Genomic DNA, 14,767 nt, shown 5'->3' with positions numbered 1-14,767 from the left:
TTTTATATATTTTCATATCATTTTATAAATGTGTTAATATTAAAAATTAATTTTTAAAAAATAAAAAATTATTTTAATATATTTCTAAATAAAAAAAATATTCTTAAACCTCCACCAGTTTAAATCCCCGTTGAGACTTCTAGACTTCATTAAAGAACGGTTTCTTCGAGTGCTATACACATGAAAAGAATCTTGCAAGAGGGAACGAGGCTGCCGGTGCGATGGACCACCCACCACTGTAGGAAAATGCGTAGACAAAAGGTGCTGCTGACATGCAGCACGTGTCAGATTCCTGGGCCAGAATAGACCCTCCCAAAAGAGCCGTTGCCTTCTTAAATAGAAGATTATTATTATTAAAAAACAATGACTGCCTAGACAACATACTAAAATAATGTACGGACCAACAACATTTTTGGAAACCATCTTAAGAATCTGCCCTAATTAGCACAAATTAATCAACTCTTTAATGAAAAAAATACATAGACCAGGGTGATTTAGGTGCGGCCCACTTTAATTAATCGTTGTTGAGTCATGGAGTGTCCTTAGATATGGACAGTAAAGGCCTCAAAAGATTGAAGATATTATTTAAATAAATAAAGTAATAATTAAACGGGGCACCAAAATCACAAGCTCTGCAAGATGAGAACAAGAACACCAAAATCGTCAGTTCATGGCTTCCTGCATCCTCTGTCCAGATGGACAGCTCCGCCTCAAAGAGTTGTACCTGGGAACTTGCAATGTCCAAAACCTGTAACAAAATCCCAGTGGAAAATAAATTATTCTCTCAAACTAAGGGCATGAGTCGAGCCTGAAAAAATATTAATTTTTTTATGTTTTTCATGCCAAACACAGGTTAAACAACATTGATAAACATTGCCTCGTAATATAGAAGAGAGATAAATTATAAAAAGAATCCTACTAAAAAAATGATAATAATTCTTTCAAGTATAAAAAATTTATTTCTTAATTCTGTTTTTCTTTCTTTTTCTTATTCTCCATGAGTTTGTTTGTTTTTTAAAAAAACTAATTTTATTTTTCAAATTAATTTTTCAAATCTTTTTGATAAATTTTATATCAAAAATAAAATTTTAAAAACGACAGATCCCACCATCAAAATAGCCTCAAACTAGCCCTAGATATCTACTTGTTAGGACCATAAAATTTCTTCTGCAAACACATGATTTTTATATAATTTCAAAACAAATGCTGCCTGCCAAGTTTGAATAACTAATGAAATTCTCCATGTCGAAAATTAAGGGCTATTCTTGACCAAATGACTTATAATTCAAGTGATCATCATGCCCTAAATTTGAGCAGAGAGGGTGGTCGCTCAAATTGGGCCCACCATCCCACAACTGGTCATATCAACGGTAACGAGACACCAAGCAACAATGATCTATCATAATCGGAACGACCAAAGATAAAATCAACCGACATAAATTAATCAAACTACTTACTTGGATCCTTAGGCGTCATCGTAGCTAACCCGTTGAAGGAGCAGGTCCCACCACCTTTCTTAAACTGGGCCCAATACGAACTAAACGCATAACTCGCATGCCAAAACAACGAATCCGGCTTATAACACTGCTTTCCGGGCTGTATCGCGTCACAAGTTTTATTCCCCTGCGAGCAAGCATAAGATAACGCATCTCCCACTGCAGTCTCGTTGACTCCTTTGGCCACCATGCACCATATCTTTCCTTTATATGGCTCGTTATTGGTCGGAGCCGGCAAGGGCTTTTTGTACTCTGATAACGGCGTGTCTCCACTGAGATCAATCTCGTAGATTTTGGTCCCATTTGGGTACAATAATCCGAAATGTCGCTCCGTACCCGGACCCGGTTTCTGGTTCTCGTTATACAGGGCGAAGATGATACTGGGTATGACCCAACCGGGTCGGGCTGGGGTTCCGATTGCGGGTTTTGTTGTGAGTTTTTTTATCACATTGCGATTGAAAGTGGCTGAGTTGTAGATATTTGCCCCGATTTGGTCAATATCTCCATCGTTAGGCCAACCCGTTTCTGCAATAAAAATACGAACGTCCGGATACCCGAGCCGTTTCATCGCAAAAGCGACAGCGTCTAACATCTGGTCCAAGAGGTTGGTGTAGGTTAAGTTTGTACCCGGGTCGGTGTATGTTAGGTTATTGGCTTTGAAAAGAGCGTAGTCTAAATTGATGTTTTGGTGGTTATCGGCCCAGGCGAAATAAGGGTAAGCATCGATGAAAAAGAACGATTTGGTCCGGTCCAAGAATTGCAACATCGGTTTAATTATCGGGCCGGAGATATCGGACCGGAACGTGCCATTCGATGGTGGGAATGAAGACTCGAGAACGTTTAAGGCAGACGGGGTGCCGACTTTGATTTTTTTGATATTGTGGGTTTTTAAGGAAGCTTTGATTCGGCGCATGGCAGGTACAAGGTTGAACCATGTGCCCGTGTCAGCATTTGTGAGGATTTCGTTCCCGACGAGGAGATATCGGATTTTGACATCGGAGTAGTAAGGGACGACATTGGTTTTAACCCAGTGGTCCGAGAGAGATTGGCTTTTGGAGATGTTTTGTATGAGTTCGTTAGGGATCATAATGGAAACTTGGATGTCGGTGTCTTTGAGGGATTTAAGGATGTGTGGATTGGCATCATAGATCTTGACTCGTTTGGCTTTGAGAGATTTGATTAGCTCCACTGACTCTGAAGGAGATGGGAGATTGTTTCCTAGCTGACCGTAGTTTACGCCCACCTTGTTGGAGATCTCTGCACCTGCAAGTGTGAAGACCAATGGGGTTAGCGTTAGACTTGAAACAACACAAAACCCAGTTCGTCAATCTTAAAGAAATAAAAGATAAACTTACTTGAAATGGAAACTAAGAGGGCAAGACTGAAGATGGGGACAAAACCTAACCCCATCATTGCTCTCCCGCTTCAAGTTATTTTAGCGGCTATGGAGAATGAGCAGAGGAAGGACCTGTAGAGAATGGAGATAACAGAGTGGATCTGAATGGTTCCAAGGAATCGAAGAGAGAAGGGGTTTTTTTAGACTTTTAGCGAGGCGTGGGGGTTAAAAACATGATACGGGAGCTCAAGTAGAGCACTGACCAGGGCAATAACTTGTTGTGTTCAAAGCTATAGTGATGTCGGCTTCTTTTGTTGGCTGTTGGGAATAATGTGCCAGGTGTGATATCATGGAATATGTCGCTTTTTTTTTTTTTTTTTTTTTTCTGTCTTTAGCTTTTGTGAAAGGAAAGAGAAAGGGAGAAGAGGTCGAGGAAGACGCAGAAAGAATAGAGTGTTTCGAGAGAGTGAAATGAAGGCTAGCATATGTGACAAGACAAGGGAAATAAAGGAGACTCTGCTTGGTTTCTAGGAAAGAGGGTAGAAAGAAGGCTCATGAGACATGGGGAACATGATGACTTGGAAAAAGAAATGCCTATGTCAAAAGGTGCCAACTAGCCGTTGGATGCTGTGGCCCAGTGGCTGTCTGGTGGCTCGTATACAGTTTGTGTTTTGTGTTCATCACAAGCTTAGGCGAGAAGCAGAGAAGCACTTGGTTGCATAATGGTTTCTTGGCTTTTAACGTAGTTGTACGATCCGTCTTGACATAGATTTAGAAAAATGTTTGTGTTAAAATGATGGGGTTTTTTTCTTTCTTTCAGTTTTTATGTTGATTTTATTCAGTTTGGATTGTATTTGATAATATCATTTGTCGGTTAAATTTTATAGATTAATCAATGTTATTTTAAAGCTAATAACAATTATTTTTTAAAATATTTTTTATTAAAAAATATATTAAAATAATATTTTTTTATTTTTATATTTTATATTTTACATCAGCATATTAAATAATTTATTTATTTAAAAAATATATTTTTAAAACAAAAAAACAAGTGAAATTCAACTCAAACTAAATTTTGAGAATTCCAAATCCTTGAGAATTTAATGATTTTTACAATTTTTATAGAATGTTTAAAAATATAATAATAATTATTTTTAAAAGTGTTTTATATTTAGGAATGTATCAAAATAATATATTTTTAAATTATTTTTTTATATTCACATATTAAAATAATTTAAAAATATATATATATATATAAATTTTCATTTTAATTTTAACTTTTTAAAAAACATAATTTCAGCCATGTTTGGATACAAACGCCTCCTTAATTATACAGCCCTTCTCAGTTATGATGGATGGAGTACCATTATGGCATTATGAGCCTTTACCTACTTCGTCCTTCTTGCGGAATGGCCTGGTGGTAATGGCTATAGATAGAGTAAAACACCTTACACGTTGGGAAAATTAAATGACTTCGCTGAAGAAATAAATTAAGGGCAAAATAGACAACAAGCACTTCAAAAAAAAAAAAACAAATAAACAGAGCAGCGTCATGCAGTGCTTGATAATTTTTAAATAGTATATTAAAAATTATTTTATAAAATATTTTTTTATTTATAAATTATTAAAATAAAATATTTCTTATCTTTTAAAATTTCTTTTTGATATTGTATATTTAAATAATCTAAAAAATAAAAAATAATTTAAAATTCAAAAAATAAAAAAAAAAGTATAATTAAATCACAAAACCAAATAACATGTAAATAGTCAAGTGTGTTTGTTTTTATAGGTTAATATGTTTTTAAAAGTGTTTTTAAAATTGTATTTTAATAAAATATATATTTTATATATTTTTTATGGTTTTAATATATTAATATCAATATTTATTTTTTAACAAAATATTTTTTAATATATTTTTTATTAAAAATAATTTTTATAAAAATAATTCACACAACATCACCAATTATATTTACTCTATGCTAATTTTGGCTGCACCTGCGACCAAAACAAATAGATAAAGTTGAAAAGCACTTGATAGTTGATACTTGATACGTAGTCGGTGTGCCTTTCTTTTGCTTTTCTTAATTAACTCTTTCCTTGGACAAGTAGATAATGATGTTACCCTTGATACGTGGTTTGTTTGCCTGCCTGGCGATTGAATATAATTATTATTTGTATAATCAGGTGAGTATAATTATTATTTAGATAATCTCTCTTGTAAATAGTTATTAAACTTGATTTAATATTACAGAAAATAGTAAATGATAAGAGATTTATTATAAGTTAAAATCTTTAAAAGATTATAAATATTATAAATATAAAAAAACTTTTAAAATATTTAATTTTATTTATCCATGTCTTCACTTTTAAATAGTCATTACAATCATTTATATAGAAAAAATTATAAAAACTTAACAATATTGTACGGGAAAAAAATATTCTATTGAACTATATAAAAAAAAACTAAAAAAACTTCATAATAAATAATTAAAAATTAAAAATTAGAATGTATAAAATTAACTAGAAAAAAAATATTTATTTTTCTAAAAAAAATCTTACATCAATCTCTCTAATTGGAAGAACTTATTCTCGAGTTCAGTCTTCAGTTATAAACTACTCTCTATCAAAAATATTTTTTTTTGTATGAGCCACTCTGAGTAAATTTTATATAATTAATAAGGGAAATATTATGTTAAGGGAGTAAATTGAATATTTGAGTTATGGAAATGATGATAGACTTAGGAATTAAGAATAAAATGTTTGCGTGTTAGTTTCAAAAAAATAAAAAGTGGAAAATGCCGGAAAAATAAAAAAGTTAGAAAAGCAAAAAAAATAAAACTAGATGAAAGAAAAAAATAAGAAATGAAATGTCTTGGACTATAGTTTAATGAAATTTGATATGGTCTAGTTTAAATTTGACGGTAACATGTGTTGGAACTTGAAAAACATTTACTCGAAAAATAAAAATAAAAATGTATGAAGGAGGGTACAAGGGGAGTTGACTAAATGGTCACACACAAACATATATGCTTTGGCCGACGACCACGAGAGGGGGAGCTCTTGAAAAATCTTGTGAAAAAACTTAGGAAAAATCAAATATTTGGAAGAAAAATTGTGAGATTTTGTGTGATTAAACATGTAAACACTTGGATCAAGAGAAATTAATGAGGAAGAATAAGTGTTGTAGAGAGGGAAACCATGAAGTATGAGGAGGTGCGCATGATTTGGAAAGGTAGATGCTAGAGAATTTGTAACAGACATACATTTAACAGGTAAAGTATTTTATAATCATCTGGTCAACTTCGAATTCATTTTAGCTAAGTTTGAGCAAAATCCTTAAATTATCGAGTTAGAGTTCATGGATGCAATTTGAGGGAAATTAAGATCGGTAGTAAATTGTTGAAATAGTGATGGAGATGGTTATAGAAAGTGAGAATTTAATGAAAGGAAGTAAAAAAAATTATGTTAGAAAGTGGTGAGTGGTCGACCAAAAGAGAAGGGAAATTAGAAGCGTGGTATTGTGTTTAGATGTTGTAATTTTATATTGGTAATATGTATTATTGTGGTGGTGATGTTTGATGATGAGTTTAATGATTTATTTAAATGGAATTGGAATTTTTGTATAGGTTACCTTTTTATTATTATTTGGTGAATGTAATAAAGGAATGTATAGTGGAGTAAATGATTGTTTAGTTATTGTAGAAGATGATAAATTGTTGTAAGGTAGGGAAATTGTACATGATTAGTGTACCTTACTATGTAAAGATGATAAAAAAAAAAAAAAAAGAATTCAATTAGTTTATTTAGTTATTAATGAGATTTAGTATGTGTCGAATTGAGGTTCTTATAAAAATTGTGTAGCAATATAAGTAATTGTTGTATATGGTTAGTTGAGAAAAAAAAAATGTGAGGCTCATATAAGTTCCCTTATGTTTTAAAAAATTGATAAATTTTATGTGACTTGAGATGAGAATGATTATGGTTAATGAATTAATAAGGCGACGTGTTTAAAATGGATAATTAACTGTCATGGTAAAATGTTACATGTGAAATGTAAATTGATAAATGGTAAACAATGCAAATAAATAAAATGAATTGATGATAATATGGTTAAGCATACACTATTTGATATTGAAAAGATATTGAAGTGGTATCTCTTTTTTGGAAACCTTGAGGAGCACCAAGAGTTGGAGCTACTGCAGTTGGAGGAGATCGACATGCTAGATATGCAAGTAGGTGTTCATCACCTCATTTGAATTTAAAAATTAGTAATTGATATTACTAAAAATACTTTGTTTGATTTATGTGTATTGATTGTTAGAAATGTAAAGCAAATACAAAAATAATATTACAAATTTAAAGATTGATTGGCATCTGTGAGATCATAATTGAAATATAGACAACCAAATGAATTTGCCAGATCAGTTGATATCCATGAGGGGATAACTGATTGGCAACCGAATAAGTTCGCCAAGTTAATTTATAGTTGTGAAGGAATAATCAAGTTATTAGTAACCAAATGGATTCATCAGATTGATTGATATCCGCTAGAATATAGCTAGATTGTTGATGATCAAATTAGTTTGCTAGATTGATTGACACCCATAAGAGAGTAGCCAAAATATAGGCCACCAAATAGGTTTATGCCTTGTTTGTTTCAAGGAAACCAGATTACAGGAATTGACTTTTCTTATTTTCCAACGTTTGGCAATCACCCGAAAAATTGGTCAAAGGAAAGTTTTTTTCCTTTTGATAAGGAAAGGAAAACACTTTCCATCTTTACAAAAACACATCTGGTCTCTCTTTTTCTGAAAACAACAAAAGCAAGAAGAATTTTGATCTTACTGAGAAATCAGATCCCTGGACACTTTTTTTCAGGTATTTTTCCCCCTCTCTATTTCTCTATATTATTTCGTTTATATGTTTTTATTTTTTTCGTTCATAGATCTGTTCTCTATTTCTGTATATTATTTCCTTTATATGTTTTTAATTTTTTCATTCATGGATCTGTAAGAATTATAGCAAGAAATCCTTTGACCTGTTTAATTTATTGTGTCTGTTACCAAAAAAATCCATAGTTTATCTTCTGCCTGTAAAACATTTTCCCATACCCAACGCAAATACAGAGACGCAAACAAGGCACCAGTTTTCTTCCTCATCTCACCTTGTCACATTCAAACAAAATCACATAAAAAACCAAGCAAATTCATCACAAGCAAGCCATAAAAATTATAGTTTATTTTCTTGCACATTCGGCAGCTTCTTAGACAAACCAAACTTCCCCATCCCAGACCCAACCCTGTTTCCCCGTCCCCCGATCCAACGCAAACAGAGAGACGTAAAGTTAAGGGGGGGGATTAGTGAATCTGTTGTGTTGCCCTGCCTGCCTGCCCTTGCCCCTTGCATCTGTGATGTTGCCTGCTTCTTGAGAACATGAAATGGCGAGAGAAAGGCAGGGGAAGTTAAGGACCGAGAGAGAACAACCAATAGAGAAAGTTGAGGCGAGAGAGAACAGAGAAAATAATCGGGGAAACCGAATACCACTTACCCAGGGGATTAGAGATTGAGGGGAAACTGACAGAGAGGAAACTGAGAGAGAAACCAGATGAGAGAAAAACAGTGAAATCATGGGAAATCGACAGAGGGGAAACATGGGAAACCAGGGGACACCGACGGGGGGAAACAAGGGAGGGGGAGGGGAAACCGACAATCAGATTAATTTTAAGAATTAAAATGATCGATCTTGATCGTTGTGAACTTATAAATTGTATATTGTCAGCTTCTTTGAGCATAATTTATTATATTGATTGTGTTAGTATTTTATATGCCTTTTTTAATATTTATTTCCCTAAATTTTTAGGTTTTGTTATCAGAATAGGAAGAGAAATCGCATGTATGAAAATGATGATATTGAAAAGTTGTCTAAACATATTGGAAATGTAGCATTTGCAATTCAAAGTCTCAGCAAAAATCAACTTGATGTTAATGTGTTGTATACAGAAGTGATGAAAATTGAAGGCTTTGATGAGATCACTTTTGGGGATGCATTTGATCATTTAGTCCAAAATTAGATGTTGGCAAAAGCATTTATGGCAAAAAATGCTAATTTGAGGAAAATTTGGGTTCAAAATTTTGTGAACCGACACTGCTACAAGCCTGCTTGCTAATATGGTTTGACTATTTTTAAAATTTGGGTTCAGACTATGTTTGTTATTTAACGAGTATGTTTACTTGTTTAATTCGGTCTAGCATGTTTATGTTTGTAATTTGAACTAATATGTATGTATATGACATCGAAACTTAATATTTATGCATGACTATGTTTGATGTTAGATATTTATATTTATATCTTGATGTTTATTTGATATATATTAAAGGGATATTAAAAGAGATAATTGCCTTTACCCGTACAAAAAAAATATTTATCCAAAAAACCCATAAAAATATTTTTGTATGTATTTATCTTTTAAAAAAATTCTTTATACCAAAAAAAAAAAACCCAAATATATAACTCTTACCATAAACTAATTTGGCTTTCTTCATATGGAAAAAAAATTATTTTAAGCTTTTAAAATTGAAAAAAAAATATTCATAGGTTTTACGTAAAAAATATTTCACAAGCTTATTTCTCTATAATATGATATGATATATATATATATATAGTTATATTTTATAAAATAAGCTATGTATGAATATAGGATATATAAAAAAAAAAATTCATCATTATACTTTTTAGATTTTTTTTTTTTTATTGTAAGTGATTAAATATTTTATATATATTAGATAAACTTGAAAAAAAATTAATTCATTAATAAATTATTTTTCCAGTTCATTTTCCATAACACAACCAAACACTAGAAAGTGTTTTCCAGTTCATTTTTCCATAACACTACCAAACATCGGAAAATACTTTCCCGGAATTCACTTTCCCCGAAATTCACTTTCCAAAAGAAAACCACTTTCCTGCAAACAAATGGAGCCTTAATGCAATTACAGTGTCCATGAGAGAAGCTGAAATTATTGTGGCAGGAATGTAGAATAAAAAGAAATATTAAATGTTAGATTAAGAGAGATGGGTTAAAAATGTTATTTTGATCAAAACATTAAGGAAAATAGTATGGATATATAGTGGCAGATTTATTGTTTATAATAATAATTAAATTTGTATATTATTATTTATGCACTTACATGCTCTTCATAAGTCAGACGAGAGCATTAAGTTTTAATACCAGTTGACATATACATGAATGAATTATAAGGAGTTTGTGACAATATAAAACCATCAAAGACTAAAAATACTATTAAAATATAAAAAAAAACATTCTTGAAATGCTTAATTTTATTTATCAATGTCTTCACTTACCAAAAGGATATTACAATCCTTCATATAGAAAAAAAAAAAAAAAAAAACTAGAAAACCATAATAATAATGAATAAAAAAATAAACTAGAAAAAAATATTATATCAAAATAGAAAAAACTAGAAAACATAATAATAAAATATATAAAAAATAAAATATAAAGAAATGAAATTAATTAAGAAAAACATATATTTTTCTAAAAATGCTCCTACACGTAGTTATTAAACTCAGGACCGGCCCGACATGTCGAACCTGGGACCTGATTGACATGGTAGTTGGATCGGTCTGAGTAAGACAAAAGACCAAGATCCCAGCAAAATCTGGTTGACCTGTGACTTGGGCGACCCGACAAAACCCAGTTGAAACTTAATCTTTTTTTCTTTCAAATGTGTTTTTTCTCATAGTCAGATACCCTTTTATATATATATATATATATATATATATATATATATATATAGTTGATTATTAACCCATTTTTAAAGTTCAATATATAAATACTAGAAGAATGTTTTATTTTTTCAATGTGGGATCTGAAATTCTTTAGTATATATACTCTATGTTTATAAGAAAAAAATTATTTTTTTAATGTGAAATTTGAACTCCTTTAGTATATATCCTCTATATTTACAATTAAAAAAGTTATGTTTTTTTAATGTGAGATAAAAAAATATTTTTTGTTTAAATACTTCAACTTAAAAGAATAACATAATAATATAGTATTTTTTTCAATGTGGGATAAAAAAATATTTTAAAAATAATCTTTTAAACTTAATTATTTATAACATGTATATCCTATATTTATATGGATTATTTTTTTAATTTTTTTATATAAAATATTAAAACTTCAAATATTTTTTTTTTAATTTTTTTGAGTTAATTCGAGATGATCTGGATGAATATATATAACTCGAGACACGATTTTATAGTCAGGTCAATTTTCGAATAGAATATACTAATTATGCTACCGCATCACCTAGTTTGGTGATTTAGTGATCATAATTATACCAAGTTGACCGGTAAAATTTGTGATTTGGTTGTTCAATCCATAATATGAATAATTCAACAACATCAATTTTATTTTATTTTATTTTATTTTTTTTTATATAAATAATATCATAACTCGCCTTTACCAGTTGAATCCGAAATCCAAAACTTAAATCAAGTCAAATCCCAAAGGGATTTGATATATATACCTCTATATTATAAGTATACTTTAGTAGCAGCTTGCCAAAAACAAACCTTTAATTATCATTTATTTTGTTATAGATGCAACGTTCGGAAACTTCTATTGAGAATCGGACCAAATTTCCCGAAGAAGTTGCCATCCTCATACGAAGTCAGTCCACTACACAGCTCTCGATGCATAGAGACTACAGTCCCAAGAACCTCTTGGATGGACGAATGATAGGCGTTTGCGTATACGATAATTATGGGTTTACAATGTTTTTTTTTAAATATTATTTTTAATTATATTAAAATAATTTTTAATTATTAAAATTTAATTTTTTTAAAAACACAACTTTACGAGACACAAAATAATAATGAATAAAAAAATAAACTAGAAAAAATATTATATTGAAACATGGAAAAAAAACTAGAAAAACATAATAATAAAAAATATATAAAAATAAAATATAAAGAAATGAAATTAATTAAGAAAAACATATATTTTCCTAAAAATGCTTCTACACATAATTATTAAACTCGGACCGGCCCGACATGTCGACCTGGGACCCGGTTGACCTGGTGGATGGATCGGTTCAAGTAGGGCAAAAGACCAAGATGGGTAAAAACTTGGCAAAACTTGATTGACCTGTAACTCAGGTGATCCGACAAAACCGGTTGAGATCTAATCTTTCTTTTCTTTCAAATGTGTTTTTCTCATAGTCAGAGGACCCTTTATATATATATATATATATATATATATATATATATATATATATATATATATTAGTTGATTATTAACCCATTTTTAAAGTTCATTATATAAATACTAGAAGAATGCTTTTATTTTTTCAATGTAGGATCTGAAACCCTTTAGTATATATACTCTATGTTTACAAGAAAAAAATTATTTTTTCAATGTGAAATTTGAATCCTTTTAGTATGTATACTCTATATTTACAATAAAAAAGTTATGTTTTTTCAATGTAAGATAAAAAATCCATTTTTGTTTTAAATACTTTAATTTAAAAGAATAACATACTAACATGATATTTTTTTAATACGAAATAAAAAAATCTTTTGAAATAATCTTTTAAACTTCATTGTTTATAACATATATAGCCTATATTTATATTAATTACTTCTTAATTTTTTTATACGAAATATTAAAATTTTAAATATTTTTTTTTTTAATTTTTTTTAGTTGATTCAAGCTTGACTTGGATCAATCTATAGAACCGAATATCCGACTTTTTAGCTGGATCAACCCCCAAGTCAAATATAATAACAATGCTACTGCATCACCTAGTTTAGTGACTTATTGACCATAATTAGTCTAGACTAGGTTTGTTTTCAGACCAAATTGACCCGATAAAAATTGTGATTTGGTTGTTCAATTTATAATATGAATAATTAAACAATGTGAATTTTATTTTATTTTATTTTATTTTTTATATAAATAATATCATAACCTGCCTTTACCAGTTGAATCCGAAATCCAAAACTTAAATCAAGTCAAATCCCAAAGGGATTTGATACATATACCTCTATATTATAAGTATACATTTGTAGCAACTTGCCAAAAACAAACCTTTAATTATCATTTATTTTGTTATAGATGCAACGTTCGGAAACTTCTATTGAGAATCGGACCAAATTTCCTGATGAAGTTGCCAGCCTCATACGAAGTCAGTCCATTACACAGCTCTCGATGCATAGAGACTACAGTCCCAAGAACCCTTTTTTTTTTTTTTATTAACGTGGGTGTCCGGGTCAGCTTGAGTGTACTTCGACTAAACTCATTGGCCCTGAAATTAACGACCATGTAAGCCTCTAGTGGTCATTATATGAGCAACCTAGGATTTGAACCTGAGAACACAGAAAAAACAAACATTTTGATCCCAAGCTTTTACTATTGGGCCACCACCTAGATGGTTAGTCCCAAGAACCTCTTGGATTGACGAGTGATAGGCGTTTGTGTATACTATAATTATGGGTTTGGTATGTATTTTTTTAAAAAAATATATATTAAAATAATTTTAAAATATAAAAAATTTTAAATTTTAAAAAACACAAATTACGCTTTCAAACACTGCTTATGTGATGGGTGCTTGGATATAAAATTATCGTATGGACCGCTCCGCACCCCCAGGTCGCACCCAGACCAATTGTCTCGTGGGATCGCATTCCCTGGGTCAACAACCCTTTTTTATATTTTCTATGAATTTTATATTTACACAATCTTTTTAAAAAATGCCTGCACTTGTTATATTTGTTGTGTTGTGATGTAGTATGATGCCTTGTTATATTATATTGTACTGTGAGATTAAACGTGTAAAATTATTTAATAATTAATTGTTTGGTGATTTAGTTTCGTGCCGTTTAAATTAAAATTATCTTTCAAAACATAATTTCAATTAAATATTTTTTAAATTATATATATTTTTAATGAAACTAATATATCTTTTTAACTTTTTTTTATAAAAAAAAAATCAACTTCCAGAAATGAAACAACTAATTTTTTAAATCTTTAAAGAATCATTTCTTTATACTTTTAATTTGAGGTAAAGCAACAAAGAAAAGTAGACGGCCAACACAATCTTGGCGTTTGAAAAGGATGGGACGTGGAAGGAAGAAAAGTAAGAAGAGGACAAGGCAAATCTCAAGGCATTTTACTAACACGGGAAACATAAAACGAATAAGCAAAGTAAAAATGTAGAGAAAATATTTTCTCATGTCCCACATGAAATAAACTATTCTCTCAAATTCTAAGAGAAAATGGGGGGAAAACTTAATAAAACACCAATTTTATATTTTTATAATTATTTTTCTCCCACCTTTTCCAATTTAGATCTTATTAAAACATATTTTTTTAAACTTGATAATTAAAAGAATAATATTAAAACTAACCTTAATTCAAATGTGGGTTTTTATTTTGTTACGAAGTCATCAATCATGTATAGTTTGCAAAAACAACATTTTAGATTAAAATATATATATCTTTTACCCATCAACAGTCTTTTAAATAAATTTATTTTATTAAAAAACAGATTTATATTTACATGTACATAAATTTTACCAAAGCTGATATATATTTTAATTAAAAAAATACATATAAAATAATATCAAGAGGATGTTTGAGAATACAATAATAATTTTGTTTCAAAGTCATCAATCATGTTATAATTTGCAAAGACAACATTTTAGCTTACAAATTATATATTTTTTACCCATCAACCAATCCTTTAAATAAATTTATTTTATTAAAAAAACAAATTATATTTACATGTATATGAATTTTACCAAAGCTGATATATATTTTAATTAAAATATATATATAAAATAATATCAAAAGGGTATTTGAGAGTACAGTAATAATTGTTTTTAAAAATATTTTTATTTAAAGTATCA

The 14,767-nt window shown here is 29.8% G+C and overlaps 1 protein-coding gene across 1 annotated transcript; it reads right to left on the bottom strand.

The window, feature by feature from the left end:
- Window positions 1-329: 329 nt before the first annotated feature.
- Window positions 330-3,328, bottom strand: LOC118049939 (probable glucan endo-1,3-beta-glucosidase A6). The gene is made up of 3 exons (XM_035060129.2): window positions 2,852-3,328; window positions 1,458-2,759; window positions 330-748 (listed from the first exon to the last, which is right to left on the bottom strand). Exons 1-3 carry the CDS (start codon window positions 2,907-2,909, stop codon window positions 711-713), a joined length of 1,398 nt encoding a protein of 465 aa, XP_034916020.1. The 5' UTR covers window positions 2,910-3,328; the 3' UTR covers window positions 330-710.
- Window positions 3,329-14,767: the final 11,439 nt, after the last annotated feature.

The sequence above is a fragment of the Populus alba genome, chromosome 2 (assembly GCF_005239225.2).
Source record: "Populus alba chromosome 2, ASM523922v2, whole genome shotgun sequence".
Classification (NCBI taxonomy): Eukaryota; Viridiplantae; Streptophyta; class Magnoliopsida; order Malpighiales; family Salicaceae; genus Populus; species Populus alba.
Note: the sequence above shows the minus strand (reverse complement) of the source record. Positions and strands in the feature narration are given on the sequence as shown.

Coding starts and splice junctions, on each gene's coding strand:
- LOC118049939 (XM_035060129.2), bottom strand. CDS start 2,909: ATGATGGGGTTAGGTTTTGTCCCCATCTTCAGTCTTGCCCTCTTAGTT. Junction 2,760..2,851: donor CCTCTTAGTTTCCATTTCAA/GTAAGTTTATCT, acceptor TCACACTTGCAG/GTGCAGAGATCTCCAACAAG. Junction 749..1,457: donor GATGACGCCTAAGGATCCAA/GTAAGTAGTTTG, acceptor ATTTTGTTACAG/GTTTTGGACATTGCAAGTTC.